At 33.5% G+C, this 16952-nt stretch overlaps 9 protein-coding genes and 3 pseudogenes across 12 annotated transcripts, besides 2 other annotated features; 3 read left to right on the top strand and 9 right to left on the bottom strand.

The window, feature by feature from the left end:
- Positions 1-11193: part of a mobile genetic element that runs on past the window's edge.
- On the top strand, positions 121-815 carry TVAGG3_0980080 (annotated as a pseudogene). Its single transcript has one exon. A coding segment is annotated over exon 1 (695 nt).
- TVAGG3_0980070 lies at positions 1282-2060 on the bottom strand (annotated as a pseudogene). The gene has a single exon. A coding segment is annotated over exon 1 (779 nt).
- On the bottom strand, positions 3459-4016 carry TVAGG3_0980060 (organellar and viral DNA polymerase type B; the record flags this gene model as incomplete). Its single annotated transcript, XM_051253932.1, has 1 exon — positions 3459-4016. The coding sequence occupies one exon, from the start codon at positions 4014-4016 to the stop codon at positions 3459-3461; it is 558 nt and encodes a 185-aa protein (XP_051079506.1).
- Positions 4106-4373, bottom strand: TVAGG3_0980050 (organellar and viral DNA polymerase type B; the record flags this gene model as incomplete). Its single annotated transcript, XM_051253931.1, has 1 exon — positions 4106-4373. A coding segment is annotated over one exon (268 nt), but the record flags the coding sequence as incomplete, so codon positions are not given.
- Positions 6925-7628, bottom strand: TVAGG3_0980040 (uncharacterized protein; the record flags this gene model as incomplete). The annotated part of the gene is made up of 1 exon (XM_051253930.1): positions 6925-7628. A coding segment is annotated over one exon (704 nt), but the record flags the coding sequence as incomplete, so codon positions are not given.
- TVAGG3_0980030 lies at positions 7674-8256 on the bottom strand (annotated as a pseudogene). The gene has a single exon. A coding segment is annotated over exon 1 (583 nt).
- On the bottom strand, positions 8276-8428 carry TVAGG3_0980020 (uncharacterized protein; the record flags this gene model as incomplete). The annotated part of the gene is made up of 1 exon (XM_051253929.1): positions 8276-8428. One exon carries the CDS (start codon positions 8426-8428, stop codon positions 8276-8278), a length of 153 nt encoding a protein of 50 aa, XP_051079503.1.
- TVAGG3_0980010 (uncharacterized protein) lies at positions 9491-9820 on the top strand (the record flags this gene model as incomplete). Its single annotated transcript, XM_051253928.1, has 1 exon — positions 9491-9820. The coding sequence occupies one exon, from the start codon at positions 9491-9493 to the stop codon at positions 9818-9820; it is 330 nt and encodes a 109-aa protein (XP_051079502.1).
- Positions 11194-11641: 448 nt separating the features above from the next.
- TVAGG3_0979990 (uncharacterized protein) lies at positions 11642-12418 on the top strand (the record flags this gene model as incomplete). The annotated part of the gene is made up of 1 exon (XM_051253927.1): positions 11642-12418. One exon carries the CDS (start codon positions 11642-11644, stop codon positions 12416-12418), a length of 777 nt encoding a protein of 258 aa, XP_051079501.1.
- A 74-nt stretch (positions 12419-12492) lies between these two features.
- TVAGG3_0979980 (serine threonine-protein phosphatase family) lies at positions 12493-12735 on the bottom strand (the record flags this gene model as incomplete). Its single annotated transcript, XM_001319033.2, has 1 exon — positions 12493-12735. One exon carries the CDS (start codon positions 12733-12735, stop codon positions 12493-12495), a length of 243 nt encoding a protein of 80 aa, XP_001319068.2.
- Positions 12736-12753: 18 nt separating this feature from the next.
- TVAGG3_0979970 (uncharacterized protein) lies at positions 12754-13116 on the bottom strand (the record flags this gene model as incomplete). The annotated part of the gene is made up of 1 exon (XM_001319034.1): positions 12754-13116. One exon carries the CDS (start codon positions 13114-13116, stop codon positions 12754-12756), a length of 363 nt encoding a protein of 120 aa, XP_001319069.1.
- Positions 13117-14372: 1256 nt separating this feature from the next.
- Positions 14373-14935: a mobile genetic element.
- A 437-nt stretch (positions 14936-15372) lies between these two features.
- Positions 15373-15983, bottom strand: TVAGG3_0979950 (histone, subunit A domain-containing protein; the record flags this gene model as incomplete). Its single annotated transcript, XM_001319035.1, has 1 exon — positions 15681-15983. One exon carries the CDS (start codon positions 15981-15983, stop codon positions 15681-15683), a length of 303 nt encoding a protein of 100 aa, XP_001319070.1.
- Between the last annotated feature and the right edge of the window lie 969 nt (positions 15984-16952).

The following is a 16952-nucleotide window of genomic DNA, read 5'->3' as shown; positions in this document are numbered from 1 at the left end:
AGAGGAAGTTGGAAAATGCTCAGATAAAAACCCATACATGACAAGTTCTTATTTGCTCAGAATGGTATAACAGGTCTAATTGCACCACCTGGGTCGGGTAAGACTTTCACTTATCTTAAAATGGCTGCACAACAACAAGAACTAGATGAGAAGAACCCATTCTATGAGTTAGTTGTCATTTGTAGTACTTCTGGTCAATTTGACCAAACCGTCAATTCGTTCAAAGATATTATAAAGAAGTCTAAGTTAGTATGTATAAAAGACTCTGAGTTGTTAGATTGGATAAAGAAGTACCAAAGAAGAGTTTTGAAGTACAATGCTATAAATGAGTATATAAATTCGAAGTTTAAAGACCCAAATGAGGAAATGCAGAGAATATTAGAGAAGAAACACTTCAGAAACAAACAGAAAGAGATAGAATACATTTCGAAGAAATTGCAATCTTACGATTGGAAGACTTACCCTCACAGATGTCTTCTTATCTTAGATGATTTCGCCTCTCATCCTTTGTTAAAGAACAGAGAACAAGATATGTGTCGAATTCTTAAGAAGCTCAGACACTTTAACATCTCTGTTGTCATTTGTGTACAGACAGCAAAGAGTTTAAGTAAGGATGTAAAGAGAATACTTACTGACATTGTACTTTTCCCCGGATTGTCCGAAGACGATTTCATGGAACTTATGAAAGAGTCCATGGCAGGTAAGTTTGACAGACATGAACTATGGAGAAGTACAAAGTCATACAAGACCCTCATACTTCTTTCAGAATTCACATCTACGCAAACAAAGTTCAAATTGTAAAAAGTCAAGCTTGAAAAATGTAAGTGTTTAGTCTTAGTCTGTTGTGGTGCTGGGGCTGTCGGTTCTTCTGGCTTTGGAAGACATTCAGGAAGAGGAACGTCGGACATTCGTTTGTGTCCTGTCGGATGGAAGAACTTTTTCTGTCGGAAGGAAGAACTTTTTCTGTCTGAAGGAAAAATTTTTTCTGTCGTTCGACCAAAAAGTTCTCAATTTTCGAAAATTTGAATGGTTTACGGACGAACAACAGGAAAATTTTTTCCAGTTGTCAGGAAATTTTTTTCCTGTCTGAAGGAAATTTTTTTTCCTGTCTGAAGGAAATTTTTTTCCTGTCTGAAGGAAGGACTCGGAATGTCGGATGGAAGAACTTGGAATGTCGGATGGAAGGACTCGGAATGCCAGAAGGATTTGACAAGACAATTTACCTTATAGAGCTACCTGAGCCATCTGAAGTCAAGCGTAAAATAAAAATAAATGGTTCATTTACTCTACTTGTTGAAGTTGTCAAAATACTCTGTTATTTTTTCCTTCAGTAGCGGCAAATCTTCTTTGAAGGTAAGTATTGTACAACCTTTAATATCATAGTGTGTTTGAGGTAAAGTATCTTGAACTATTTGTTTCACATCTTCATTCGGTGTCATTGAAATCGGTAAGTTTTCGCGATAGAACCAATTTCTGTCAGATTTGTAAATCTTAGCAAGGTCGTAAAAGCTTTTGTTGTTTCTTCTGACTAAATGCAACATAACCATATCTCTGTCTTCTTCATTTTCCATCTCTTCAGTATAAATCATATACTTATAGTTCTTTTCCTTTCCTTTTGGTACCGAACGTGGTATTCTTTTCTGTATGTTTTGTCTTCTTTCATCATATCTTCTCTCTGCTTTGTACAAAGTTCGTCAAGTAGCATAAGTATGTAGATTGCATAACGAGGTGAAGCCCACATTGCTATTGAACTAACTAGGAACTTATGAACATATATACCTTTTAGATGTGATGGTAAGTTTTGGTCTGTCTTGGTACATCTTTTTAAGTTCTACATGTTCGAACTCACTGAGGAGTTCATGAGTGCTATTTAATTCAAACCAGTCTTGTGGTTTCTTAGTATCTGGAGCAAAACATGCTGTCAAAATACTTTGCATTTGGTACATGTCATCTTTGACCGAACGAATGAGACGTAACTGTTTGTTATATTGTATGTACTCATATTCTTCATTTATGTCTTCATGAACGATAGCAGTTGTTGTGTTCTCTGATGTTGACATATCTGTCCTTATATTCCGGATAAAAAATATTTTTTTAAAAAAACTAACGTTATTTCCTGACTTTCACAAAAGACCAAAAATAAACGCTTTACATGTATTTTTCAGCAACTCGTCAAATAATTTATAGCACTATCTATCTCATCTACTTCAAACGTTTCTTTACCTTTCGTGGAGCACCATACATTTTCTCAAACTTTTCAAGTAGTTCTGTTTCTGCAGCTCTCATATCGTTAACGAACACAACCTTAACTCTATTGACTATACTGTCATATCTTTGAGTTATATTATATGTTCTTCCTATCTTATATCTCTTTGTATTGAAGTCCTTCGGTTTCTGAACGATGTAAAGTAAGCCTTCACTGCAACGTTCAGTATCGAATGAACCATGTGTTATGAAGTTATATCCAACAACTGGGTCTAACCATAACAAAACTATTGGTATAAGACTTTTGTCTATAAGATATGCTCTTGTTCCATGAAATGCTACTGATATCATAAGCTCAGGATTTCTTGTCAAAATTTTCTGACTAGAAGCAATTCTAACCCAGTCGATTGCTCTCTTTCCAGATGGAGATAAAATGTCTGACAAAGAATATTTTTTGTATTTCTTTGAGTATCTTACGTTTAAATCACCTATTCGAAACCACTTTGGTGTCATTGTCTATCTTTCTAACTGTTTCAAACTCAATGTTGTCATTTTCTGTTTCTTACATACAAGATAAAAAATATTTTTTTTAAAAAACTAACTTTATTTTTTCTATCTTGTATCTTAAGGAAATTCACGATTTTCATGTATAAAAGATATGATTTCAGGGATTTTTTTACGAAGTGTTAAAGTTCTCTTCGTAAAAAAATAACAGTTATATAATGAAATTTGGTCATTTTTTTCACGATTTCAGGGATTTTTTTACGAAGTGTTAAAGTTCTCTTCGTCAAAAAAATACAGTTATATCATGAAATTTGGTCATTTTACTCGGCAAAAATATATTTTAGGTGTCACCAGGTCCCTCGGTCCCTCGGTCCCTCGGTCAACTAACATCTTTTTGAAAATAGTGACAACATGACATTTTGACAACAACACAGGAAATAAACTTCTTCGTACATGTTTTGTCAAGACTTCATCGTCAATGTTTTGTCAAGACTTCTTCATCGTAATGAGCGTAAATCAGACAAAAATAATGTTTAGGTGAAGAGGTGCGATCTCACCTGTTTTTTCACCTGTTTTTTCACCTCTTGAATTTTGTATAAAAGATATGATTTCAGGGATTTTTTTGACGAAGTGTTAAAGTTCTCTTGGTAAAAAAATAACAGTTATATAATGAAATTTGGTCATTTTACTCGGCAAAAATATATTTTAGGTGAAGTGGTGCGATCTCACCTCTTTTCTCACCTCTTTTTTTATAAGCGTTTTACATGAATTGTACGATGTATATTTGAAATTCTAAACAATTTTGTGGCTTCTATTTCTTCGCTGAGGATATCGAATGTTTTAACTATGCCGAAGGTTTCTTTATACTTCTTCTTGACGTCAGATAGAAGGAAATCGTCAGCAGTTGGATAGTTTTTGTTCAGAAATGTCAACATGTCCATTTTATCTTCTGCTGGTTTCTCTGCTTCTTTCTTTAAGTCAGCATAGTCGTTTCTCATACGTTCTATCTCTTTGACAGAATAGTTATATTTCCTTATTGCCGCTTTACATTTAGAACATTGTGGGTTCATTTTAGCATTGTACATTGAAATAAAACCAGCTAGAACAACTAAGGCGTCAATGGTTTTCTTTAACTCAAAAGTTGCGGGTTTTATTTGTTCATTCCATACCTTACCTCTTCTATCTTTATCTCTTATCTGCCATACACATTCAGCAACTAACGAAACAAAGTTGTCGTAGGTCTTAAACTCCTCCGATTTATATATGTCAGAAACATTCTTATATACCATATCGCAGTCTTTGTCCATGACTTTGTGGTTGCAATGAAATCCAAGAAACTCATAGTTTACCTTTCGTATGAACTTCTTTATTTCTACTGAGTCAGTTGGTTTCACTTCTATTTCATCGAATTCTGGAATAGTAAGCTTTTGTTGTTGTATTTCAGGAAGTTTAGGTAGATGGTCAATAATATCCTGCATTTCATAAAGATATTCTTCATTTGTTTCATCTTTTGCAGTGCAATCTAAATCTCCTTGGAGAAGTTCCTGCTTTATCTTCTGGATTTCTGTTTCGAAAGTATATGAAGAAGGAATGAAGCTTTTCATTTCTACTAACATTGAAGTTGGGTTCATGACTAACGAGTTTGGTGCTGTTGTTGCTAACATGTTCTTACAATAAAAATAAAAAATATTTTTTTAAAAAAACTAACTTTATTTTTTATTTCGGGAAAATTCATGAGTTTTGGTTGAAAAAACAGGTGGAGCCAAAAGTGGCTCGACCTCAAAACAAGCATTTTGTGAAGAATATACCAACCGCCGGAATTCCGGCGGTTGCTTTTTATACAAAATTCAACGGGTGAAAGAATACGATGAAGTCATGACAAAACATGTACGAAGAAGTCTTGACAAAACATTTACGATGAAACCTTGACAAAAACATATACGAAGAAGTCTTGACAAAACATATACGAAGAAGTCTTGACAAAACATATACGAAGAAGAAGTCATGAAAATTCAAGAGGTGAAAAAACAGGTGAAAAAGGAGGTGAGATCGCACCTCTTCACCTAAAATATATTTTTGTCTGATTTACGCTCATTACGATGAAACCTTGACAAAACATTTACGATGAAGAAGTCTTGACAAAACATTTACGAAGAAGTCATGACAAAACATTTACGATGAAACCTTGACAAAAACATATACGAAGAAGTCTTGACAAAACATTTACGAAGAAGTCATGACAAAACATTTACGAAGAAGAAGTTTATTTCCTGGACTGTTGTCAAAATGTCATGTTGTCACACTTTTTCAGAGAAGTTAAAATGACCGAGGGACCGAGGGACCGAGGGACCTGGTGACACCTTCAGTTCTTCAAAACATATACGATGAAGTCTTGACAAAACAAGCATTTTGTGAAGAATATACCAACCGCCGGAATTCCGGCGGTTGCTTTTTATACAAAATTCAACGGGTGAAAGAATACGATGAAGTCATGACAAAACATATACGAAGAAGTCATGACAAAACATTTACGAAGAAGAAGTTTATTTCCTGGACTGTTGTCAAAATGTCATGTTGTCACACTTTTTCAGAGAAGTTAAAATGACCGAGGGACCGAGGGACCGAGGGACCTGGTGACACCTTCAGTTCTTCAAAACATGTACGAAGAAGTCTTGACAAAACATGTACGAAGAAGTCTTGACAAAACATTTACGATGAAATCATGACAAAAACATTGACGAAGAAGTCTTGACAAAACATTGACGAAGAAGTCTTGACAAAAACATTGACGAAGAAGTCTTGACAAAACATGTACGATGAAATCATGACAACAACATGTACGAAGAAGTCTTGACAAAACATGTACGAAGAAGTCTTGACAAAACATTTACGATGAAGAAGTCTTGACAAAAACATTGACGAAGAAGTCTTGACAAAACATTTACGATGAAGTCTTGACAAAAACATATACGAAGAAGTCTTGACAAAACATTTACGATGAAACCTTGACAAAACATATACGATGAAACCTTGACAAAACATTTACGATGAAACCTTGACAAAACATATACGATGAAGTCATGACAAAACATATACGATGAAACCTTGACAAAACATTTACGATGAAGTCTTGACAAAACATTTACGTTCATGTTTGACAAAACATTTACGATGAAGTCATGACAAAACATTTACGATGAAGTCATGACAAAACATATACGATGAAGAAGTCATGAAAATTCAAGAGGTGAAAAAACAGGTGAAAAAGGAGGTGAGATCGCACCACTTCACCTAAAATATATTTTTCAATACTTTTTCAGCACTTTTCCGTAGTTGTATATGAAAGACAATTCGAGATAAAAGTCATAGTACAATGGTATAATATGCTGCACACCATTTGTTGTGAACCAAACTTGAAAGTCAGAGAAACTGTTACTAGGTGGTTCGTAGAATTTAGAAGCAAAGTCATAAACGTCCTTACCAATACATAGAAAACTATTGTTGCTTGAACTGAAACTTGCATGACACATAACATTTTGAGGGTCAAACACGTTTCTATAAACTGTCAAATCTGCTGGTGGAAGTATAAATTGAAATGGACCATCTGGTGGTAATGGTTCGTTCTGGTTTAGTAACCGAAGAAATTGTGCCAAGAACGTTTGTCTACTTTCCAAAATAAAAACTCCGCTCTTGGAGGGTTAATTTCAATCTTTTGAAATGAAACGGTGGAGTTCATCTTGTCATATTCTAGTTTCAGATAGTATGTTCCATTTAGTAAAGAGTCGTATTTTTCTTGAAATTCCCAATAGTATTTGTTCATTTGAGTTTGAAAGTCATTTAGAGTTTTCTCAAGACTTTCGTCTGAACGAACTGTAAAGATTCTCATTTCATCAAATTTGTCTATTAGACCATCAGAACCTTTAACTGCCCATGAAATATACTGCGAACATAAATGCGTTAGTTCTATTTGAAAACAAAATCTTCTAAATCCTATTGCCTTTGCATCTGAAGGACTTTGAAGCCAACGAATTGGATAGTCAAACCTGTAAGCTCGGGATGAAATTTCTTCATCTGAAATAGTCATACCAGCATTTGTAAAAGATATAGTCTAACGGTTTTGTATCTGCTACTTTTGTTCTTTGTTTTTCAACCTGAAGCATTTAATATATGTAAAAATATATGGTTTAAAAAACGTTTTTACTTCATATTTCTCATCTAACAAACAGGTTGTCTGACTGCTTGAGGGTTAGGTTGGTACCATTCGAACTGACACTTGCAATTCCTTCAATTGCATTCAAAATGTCTGAGTCGGAGTCAAACATTTGTTCTCTCTTTGTAGTCTTGAAAGCGTCAAGAAGTTTTGCGGCTGTTGTGACATTGCCATTTGCATAGTAAATGTGACCATCCAAATCCGTTATAGTCAATCTGAGATTGTGTCCTTTCTTATTTCCGTCTTGTATGGCAGCAAGTACACCCATGAAGCCTTCTTTGTTCTTTCCTTCGTCAAAGTTTACTGTAAAGGTTCGACCAGATGTAATTTGACTTCTAACTTCACGGTACTTCTCATATGCATATCTTGTTCTTTCCATGGGAGCATGTGCGTCTTCACCTTTTCCTTTTTTCCTTCTCAAAGGATGCAATTGTTCGTCATGTTTCCAGTAGAATCTGGCAAAGCCGTCGTGTCCTTCAACTTGAGGTTCACTAACATCGAAAGGCATGTCCATAAGACGTTCTTCTTCTAACCTCTCTAGTCTGTTTGGATAATTTGCACGTGCTGTTTCCAAATCCATTTCGTAGCGAAGACCAGACAATTTGTCATAGACTTTTATGGGTCTTCCCTTCCTATATTTAAAATTCTTCGAAACTCTCCAACCATATCTTTGTAACTCTGCTTTTATTCTAGCAGATTTTCTATCCATTCTATATGGGGGCATTTAAAAAATAAAAAAATATTTTTTTTCTCTTTACTTTACATAACCGCCCGCTACCATAAGTCTTTGACGCCAACCCATACCAGCTAATGAAGGTTGACTTGGTTTAGTTTGGAAACTAAACTTTGGTTTTGGTTTATCTTCAGTTTTTGGTTTTTCTTCTTCTATCGGTTTTTCGTCACTTTTCGGTTCCGCTGACTTTACTTCACTTGCAGGAATAGTTGTGTCGTCAACATCTTCATAAATATCATATGCCATTTGTTTTTGTTTTCCTTTCAACTTTTTGTGTTTGTTGTAAAGTTTAGAATATTTCGACTCTAAGTCAATGAGATGTTCTATAATGAACTGTTGGTCAGTGAAGTAAACTTTTCCATCTGTTGTCTCGAAAGCTCCTTCAGACTTCAATATTTTATTTGTGAGAGTCTGTTTCTTTTGAGATACTAGCCGTTCCATTTTTATGAAAAGTGACTTTGTAGTTAGGGTTTGTATTTCCAGACCTGGCACTTTCTATTATTGAATTTTTCTCTTCATCTGTAAGTTCTTTGACAGGTTTTGACAATGGTTCTGAACTTTTTGTTTGTGGTGTCAAATCTACCGTTTCAACTTCTTCGGTCATTTCATCTCAGTAAAAATTTTTAGTTTGGTTTGTTTTCAACTGGTTGTTGAGGTTTTTTAAGTCGGTCTAAAACTTCCTGAGGTATAGGAAGAACTTGACAAACACGTTGTGTAACTGCTGGAAGCCGACAAATCCATCTTGAACCCATTTGTCTCAATGCTGTATTGTTCATTTCATCTCAGTAAAAAACTTTACATTCCCCACGTTTGAGGTGGTTGAGGTTGGTTATTGTTTACCCACTGTTGTGCATGGTTATATCCTCTGTTAAAGAATCTTTCACCTTGGTCCATATAGTGTCCTGCTTGGTTATAGTAGTCATTTGCTTTGTTATAATAGTTTCCTGCTTGTCTTCCTACATTGTCCATCCATCCTTGAACTTTTCCTCTTGTTTCAGGATTTGGAATAAGATTTGTTGCATCTCGTGCTACATCCCAACCTTTCTGTACAGTTTGTATAATAGGTTGTGCTTTCTCTTTCAGTATACCTAATGTACTCAAAATCTTCCTTCCAATTCCAAATGCACCTCTGGCTATTGTTCCCACTGCGGGTAAAAATCTGGATGCAACTCCTGCTAACGCGCCAAATAAACCCATTTCTTATGGGTTAAAAAATGACGAATCCAAACAAGGACCCCTATGTTTCTAAAGCGACAAAGAAAGCACTCATGGTAAAAATCTTTAGTTCAACACCAAATGCTTGGTTTATGGATATCTTGGAAAACATTCGAGGTATAGAGAAGATGGACCACCATACTGGCTAATATTTGTCGGTCAAAACACAAGATACTGTGAAGCCATACCATTACAGTCCAAAAATATTTTAGATATCTTAGCAGCTTTGACAATATTCGTTGACAAATACCATCCAACAAAACTAACATCTGACTGTGAAAGTTCTTTCAAATCAGACGATATTAAAAACTATCTGCGTTCAAAAAATGTAAACCAATATTTCATTGTCGACCAAAACCATTCTGCTCTTGGTGTCATTGACGGTTGTATAAAAATGTTAAGAGACTTAAACCAACCACAAGGTGGTGAAGCAAATGAAATGTCATATATGACGACAATATAGACACTTCTCCATGGCAAAGATGAGACAAGTTTTAAATATTTACAATAACCGTAAACAAAAAGTTTGGGAAACCACTCCCCCGAAGAAATGAAAAAACAACCCTGACTTAGAGAAAGACTATATATTTAATAATTTAGTCAAAAGAGACAAACAAGAAAAAATGCCGGGCTTCAAACTTCAGAAAGGTGACAAAGTAAAAATAGAAATACCCAAACGTGACCCATATGAAAATACTATTGACTATGACAACAATGGGAACCCGACAGGTACTCACATTCGTGTTCGTAAAAATAGAAGAAAGTATACAAGAGAATATTATGAAGTTTTAGGCAAACATGGCAAAATGTACAGACTGCAAGCAGAAGATAAAACTACTATTGCCAGACCTCGTTTCAAACTTGTCAAAGTTCAAGGTGGTATACTTTCAAAGACAGTTCCTAACAAATATAAGACAACTCCTGACGAATATGCTAAAGAAGTTGAAAAATGACGACTAAGCAATTCTATACCATGCGTAAACTGTCATGTAAGGTGGCATGTAGTCTTTACTTTGTCCCGTTGTTTGCGTATATCCTGAAACGAAATGTGTATGGTTTTCTCTCCTGAGTGTCATCCCAGTAACAAATTTATAGCAAACTTAACGTCGTCTTTAACATCATATCCTTTACCTTTTGTCATTCCTGACCAATCCCAATATCTATGCTTATGCCAACCTGCTTGAGATGTACTTAAATCTATGTAGTGACTGTGTGCAGGTAAATTTTCACCTGAAATCGTTTTACTTCCACCTGTTTCCTTTGAAGAGTTTTGCACAATACAAAAACCTGTCGACTATTTGTTCCATGCACCAACACCAAACATTACTTGAGGACCTCTTGCTTCCATAGATGTATAAATAGAACCTACTGGGTTCATTAAATCAAACATATGAGACATTACAGGATTGTCTCTTTTGAACTTAAAATATAGTGCAACTATTTCAGGTTTCTTCTGGTTTAAGTCAGAATATTTTTTATAATATAATCTTATGTTTTCAGGGTAGGTAAAATCTTGACTATAATATTTATTTCTGTCATCTTCATAATAGTATACTATTCTCGTTTTTTTCTATTGCATTATATCTTTTATATCTATAAAAATCTAAATATAATGTTAGCTTTTGTTCATCTACATGTGGTGTTCTGTTGTCATCTCCATAGTCATAATAGTATGGTGCTGGAGCTGGGTCAGGCAATGTCATATCTGTCATTTCATAAACTCGGAAATATTTCTTTTGTTCGTCTCCATATAAGTTTAAGTAGCAGTTGTTGTCTAATGGAACTTTAACTTGTGTACCATCGTTCTTTTTATAGCTTACATACATTTCATTGTTATTTTTCGGAATGAGTTTATACCGTATACCATTTTTTAAGGAATGTACAAACTGCCATCTAAAATATTTGTTTTCTTCATTGAAAGAAAAGTCACCAACAATAGTTTCAATATTTTTTGTTCCAACTAAACTTTGGTATATTTCATTGACATATGTTTTATCTGCTTTATTTTCAAGGCTAACGTTTAAGTCTGTTATTTCAGAAGATGTATGTGTATGTCCAACGGCACTTTTCCTGTTTAAGGTTTCTTGTAAGTTTGCAATATTTGCAATGGTATGTGTATGTCCAACGTCACTTTTCCTGTTTAAGGTTTCTTGTAAGTTTGCAATATTTGCAATGGTATGTGTATGTCCAACGTCACTTTCCTGTTTAAGGTTTCTTGTAAGTTTGTAATATTTGCAATGGTATGTGTATGTCCAACGGCACTTTTCCTGTTTAAGGTTTCTTGTAAGTTTGCAATATTTGCAATGGTATGTGTATGAGTCTTTTTAGAATATTCGTTTTCAGCTCTTGTCACTTCACTTGACATTTTATTGTCAACATATGTTTTGTCTGCTAGTTCAGGATGAGTATGTTCTTTTGTTGCATAAGCTTTGTCAGCTCTTTCTTCTTCTTTTGCTATTGCATCGTCTACATATGTTTTGTCTGCTTTGTTGTCAACATCTGCTTTCAAAAGAAGTTCTTTTATAGGTTTCTCGTTTAAAGTTCCTTTTGTTGGATTTATACAAACAGTATGGTTCTTATTGTCTTGAAACAGAAACTCATCTGTCATTGGGTTTAAAGTCAGTTTTAAGTTTCCTTCTTTCAATGACTCAGATATCTTAGAATAGTTTGAAAAGTTTGTTGTGTTCTTATTTAGAGCTTGTATAATGAGTTGTCGGTGTGTTGTATTTCTCTCATAGACGCTGTTTCATTTGACATTTTATTCTAGATAAAATATGCTTTCAATAGAAAAAGAAAATTCAAGAGTTGCTACAACTAAACCATTAGATGAACTTTTTACGAATGTCGGTCAAAAGTTTGAGACAGAGACCGTAAAGCATGAAGGCTATCGTTTTGACTACCCGTTAAGATGGCTAAGAGACCCATCTGTCACAAAAGCTATTGGCTTTCGTAGAATGAAGTTCATTTCAGAAGCCATACATGGTTTCCCATTTACGGTCGGTTTTGAAGTTCGATACTATAACAAAGAAAAACGTACGTATGAGAAATTTGAACAGGGAAAACTTTTACAAGTTAGTTTGCTTGTAAACTTAGAAACAACTCTTCAAGCTTTTCAAGAAAAAATAAACGACATCTATATCGAATATGCAAACCAGTATAACATTGACGAGGGAGAGTACCATCTCGATATTATATATGACAGGAAAAATGCAACTGTTAAAATCAATAGAATAGAAGACCTTGGAGAAAACGTTTATATTTCTACAAAATATAACAACTTGGCATGGTATAGATTTATGAGGATGTTAAATCAGCCTGCAGCATATCCAGTACACCCAGACTTTTATGAAGTCGAAAACCCTAATGGAACATATGAAAATGTTTTCGACCCAGATGCTATTATCGTTCATGCTTCATTTTCTGGTGCACAAAACTCTTTTTTATGCTTGGCAATGACTTTTACGAAAAACCTACAAAGCTATATGAACCACCAAGTGGAAGTATTTCAGACTTTCAAGTATGGTTTACAACAGATGGAAGAAAGAGAATAGTTCCATTATACATGCGTTTTACTTAGAACTTAGTTTCATATACAACTACTATCGAACGGTAAAAATATAATTTTTTAATACGGTTGAGGTGTTGGATTTGGTTGCCAACTAGACTGTGGTGCAGGTTCAGGCTGTTGTATAACAGGAGCTTGTTCTTCTGGTTCAGGGTCTTTAGGTATAATACCAACAAACTGACCTACTCTTTTACCAATATTTTTGACTCCGTTCCAAATTCCTCTTCCGACAGATTTTATTCCATTCCATATACCTCTTCCAATATTTCGAAAGAAGTTTCCTATTCTTCCAAAGAAACCCATTTTACTATATGTAAAAATCTAATGTCCGCCTAGTCTCTTACGTTTCCTGTTGAGTTCCATAGCATTCTTTAACTGGAGCTCATACATTCTGTTTCTCCTCTGGTAGAAAACATATTCTGGGTCAACTCCTGTGTTCGCGTCATCTGCATAAAGTTGTTTATATCCCACTTCAGGGTTTGTATAAAACTCTTTCCATCTCATATTTGCATACCATGGTGGCAAACCTAACGCAGCGTCATTTGACATGGCAGTTTGCATTTGTACATCTGTTGGCACTTGACCATAGTTTGCCATTGCAGTTTGTATTCTAACTTCATTTGGAATATTCTCTGGGTTTGGTTGTCCAGGTTGCTGTGCATTCGCTAAGTTCTGTGCGTCCATTTAATATTAGATAAAAATATCTCTTACGAGTACATATACTGGACATTTGCAGGCATTGGTTCATCTTCATATTCTCTATATCTTTCTGCCACGTCAAATAAATAAATGACACAATGGAAAAAACCTAAAACAAGTAGTCCTATTTCAAACCACATTTACTTACTAATAAAATTTCTTTGTTATGACACTTTCTTCCGGTTTATAGGACCTCTCTCATATTCTATCTTGTCATATCTAAACTCATAGTCATGTATGTCCTCTAACCATCTCATAACGGTTTCCAAACCACTTTTATCGGATGTAAAGTAAAAGCATGGATAGTTATGTAAAACGTCTAAAGTTTCTAAAGAGTCTCTCAAAGTCCAGTCTACTTGGTATTGAAAATCCCATGTGTTATAGAACGGCGGGTCCACTATAAGAAAACATTTTCCTTGTCTTTATATTTTTCATACAACTCTGTCCAACGACATCTCACAAACTCTATACCCTCAATATATTTTTCTATGTCCTCTTTGAAAACATTTGTATAGTTAAGATATAAAACTTTTGACATAAGTGTTTCAATGTCATGAACTCTTATAGAACCACTATATAATAGTCTAGCAGATATACTATCCCAGTCTATATATTCTGCTTTTTTCAAAACCTCTCTCACAATATTTTTCTTATCTAATGGTATACGTTCCATCTTACCTATAGGTATCTTTTCTTTTAACGCTTTCAATATATTGTTTGTGTCTGGTATATGTTTGAGACGGTCCATATAGTTGTCGAAGTCATTGCATATAATCTTTGAGTCTGGGAATATTGTATGGCACAAATGGGATATATAGAAACTTCCACCGAACAAATCTACAAATGTTAGACCATTCGGTAGTTTCTTAAGTTCTCTCAATAGAATATCTTTACATTTACTCTTATTTCCAAAGAACGGTAACGGTGGTTTTGTAAAATTCATTTTTATAATAATAAAAAATGTTTTTTTCCTGAAAAGTGACAGAAAAGTCTTCTCAAAGTATACTTCCTTGGAACGCCCGTAACTTTTCCTGTAGCGACGATAGACCCTTACTTGTCCGGACAAAGTTATACTATTTTGAGTGCTCTACAAAAAAAGTCAACGGCGACGACTCTCAAAAATTTTTTATGGGCTAGAGGGCACGAAGTGCCTGGAGGCCCATCCCAAGAAAAAAAAAACTTCAGGGCTAGAGGGCGCAACGCGCCTGGAGGCCCCACTACCTTTTTTTTTTTTTTTTTTTTTATTATAAAAAAGAAAAAATAAAGCACGTTAAAATTTTTCTTTCTTGATTTTTTACAAAATCTACTTAGAATTATGCAAAATATGACTAAATAATTATAAATTTCAAGTTAAATTTTAATTTTGATAAATAATTTAAATTTCAAAATATCAAGTTCAGTTCGACTATGTATGTAGTAATTCCTCAATAAAGTGCCAAAACCCTATTAAAATATATGAACATTTTCAACATTTTAATGTTTTTATTTAAAAATTTGATGGAATATGAGCTTCAAACAATTATTATGTAAATAAAAATAATTAAATATATGTATTTATTCGTATTACAACCGTAGTAAGTCGATTCTTCCTTTCTTCTACTGAGATTTGAATTTGATTTCGAATTGTAAAGAGATTCAAAGGGAAAATACTAGCGGATAAAAACTACCTCCATGAAAGGGTCATAATGGAGTCAAGTTGTATTTTTTGATATTTTTTGCTTTTCGAGCCTAAATAGGTAGCCAAGATAATGCCTAAAAATAAGGTTCTAAATTCTGAAGTTTACATGATCCTCTCGTGTGCACCCTTAATTATATTGATTTAAATTATATTTCATCCTAGAACAAAAAGCTTGGAAACACTATGTTACTAGTTATGACCTTTTTCACATCTTAAAAACCTCATAAATAAAAAAAAACATGGAATAATTTTTGATTTAGTAGGAGAAGTTGTAAACTGGAAGTGTACACAAAACTTGGAAGTATAAGCTATTTAAATATATTGAATAACTGATAATATACACATAAGATACTTCTCTAGGATTAGGTTTTTCTTATTATAACCTTGTCTAAAGCAATAATAATTATATTATTCAAAATGAAAATTATGATAATGAGTTTATGGGCATAGCCCTTCAAACTATTCCGTTTTTCGCTAATTTTCAAGAAATATAGAACATATTTCATGGAATTATTTAGAGAATTAGGGAAAAATATAAACTAAATTGAAAAACTAGTGGTTGATTTAATGTTGAAGCTTAAGGCCTTGAAAATTCAAGAAATAAAAATCATTTTTTTACAGTAATCAATACAAAATTGAAGTAATAGATGAATAAAAATTGTGGTGTTGCAAATTATCTGATAAAACATAGAAGATTTCCTAACAAAATCTCTGAATATCGGATATATAAATTTTGATTAAATTTTTGCTATAAAGCATCGATTGTTGGTGGTAAGTGTCTGATAATGGCAATATTTATAAACTATGATTAGTTGATTCTGATATTTCGATGGAAAAAATCCAAATGCTTGATCAACATCGATATAGATCGTTAAAACATTTTAGTTGTCTTTTGCATATCTTCGGCATATTCTGAAAGATCAGGCAATTCATCGACAATTGAATCAAAGCCGAGTTTTCGTAATGCTTTAACAACTCCAGTAGAATCGATATACTGTTTTGGACGCTCAGAATTATCAATTGCTGCTAAAGCCATTAGTTCGATAAATTCTGTTGTCATTTCTGTGAGAAATTCAATACTTCCTTGGCACAATCTTACATCTGTGTCTCCAATGCCTGCTTTTGCTACTGATTTAACTCTTTGTGGATTTAATCTAATTTCTTCTTCAGTCATTCAATTTTTGTCACTTTTTCCTTTTTACTTGCGCTTGATAAATGAATATCAATTTTTCTGGCGTAGAACTTCAAATACATCTATTTAATCGAAGATGACATGCTTGATGGAAGGGTATGATTAGCCACTTGAGGCTTGGAGCTGTAGTATATGAGAGTTTTACATTGTAGATCTGAAAATATGATACAATTCATTTAGACATAAGGAATTGTGGCATATTTGTCCAGACGTAATCAAGTTTATAATATTTTTAAGAATGATAGCAAAATATCTTCTTGATATGGAAGAATTTGAAAAATTGTTCACTTTTAGGACGGCAAGTTCCATCTAAATTGGAAACAATTTCTTTCATCGTTTCCAAATTCTAATTTTCATGAAAGTTAGAAGTTCTGAAATTTGAATATTTCCAAACGATTTTTTTTTTTGAAAAATTTTATGAAATGTAAAACATTGTTTTCCAAGGGGTTGGGCAATGGATCATATATCTACAATACGTAATGGAGATTGATATAATCTCTCTCCGACTCAGAATTTTGCGACTTCCTATTCTGTTTACAATCGTTTCTTAAGAAATTATTTTGTAAAAATTTCATGTGAAAACTCTTTGAAACAGAATTCGAATAATTATATGTTTTGAATAAAATAAATATTTCAGATGCTTTATCAAATATGAAATGAAAGTTGATAGTGTTAATTCTAAATTAAACTTCAATTTCGAAATTTGATTACTTTGAAATTTCATCCTCAGAATTTTTTTTCAAGGAATATTTATGGATTATATAGTTCATTCGATATATATATCGTGATTTTAATAAAATTAGCAATTTTGCATTAAGCCTGTAAAAATGTTGAAAAGTTGTAATATAATAAGCACTGATTATTTTTATTCCGAGTGTAAATTAGCATTTGAATCAAAAAAAGTCTTTCCTCAATTTTGAGAGAACGTTAGAAAATTAAATAGTTGTAAAC

This window comes from Trichomonas vaginalis, chromosome I (assembly GCF_026262505.1).
Source record: "Trichomonas vaginalis G3 chromosome I, whole genome shotgun sequence".
Classification (NCBI taxonomy): Eukaryota; Parabasalia; order Trichomonadida; family Trichomonadidae; genus Trichomonas; species Trichomonas vaginalis.
The sequence above is the reverse complement of the archived record's forward strand: the minus strand, read 5'-3'. Positions and strand labels throughout refer to the sequence as shown.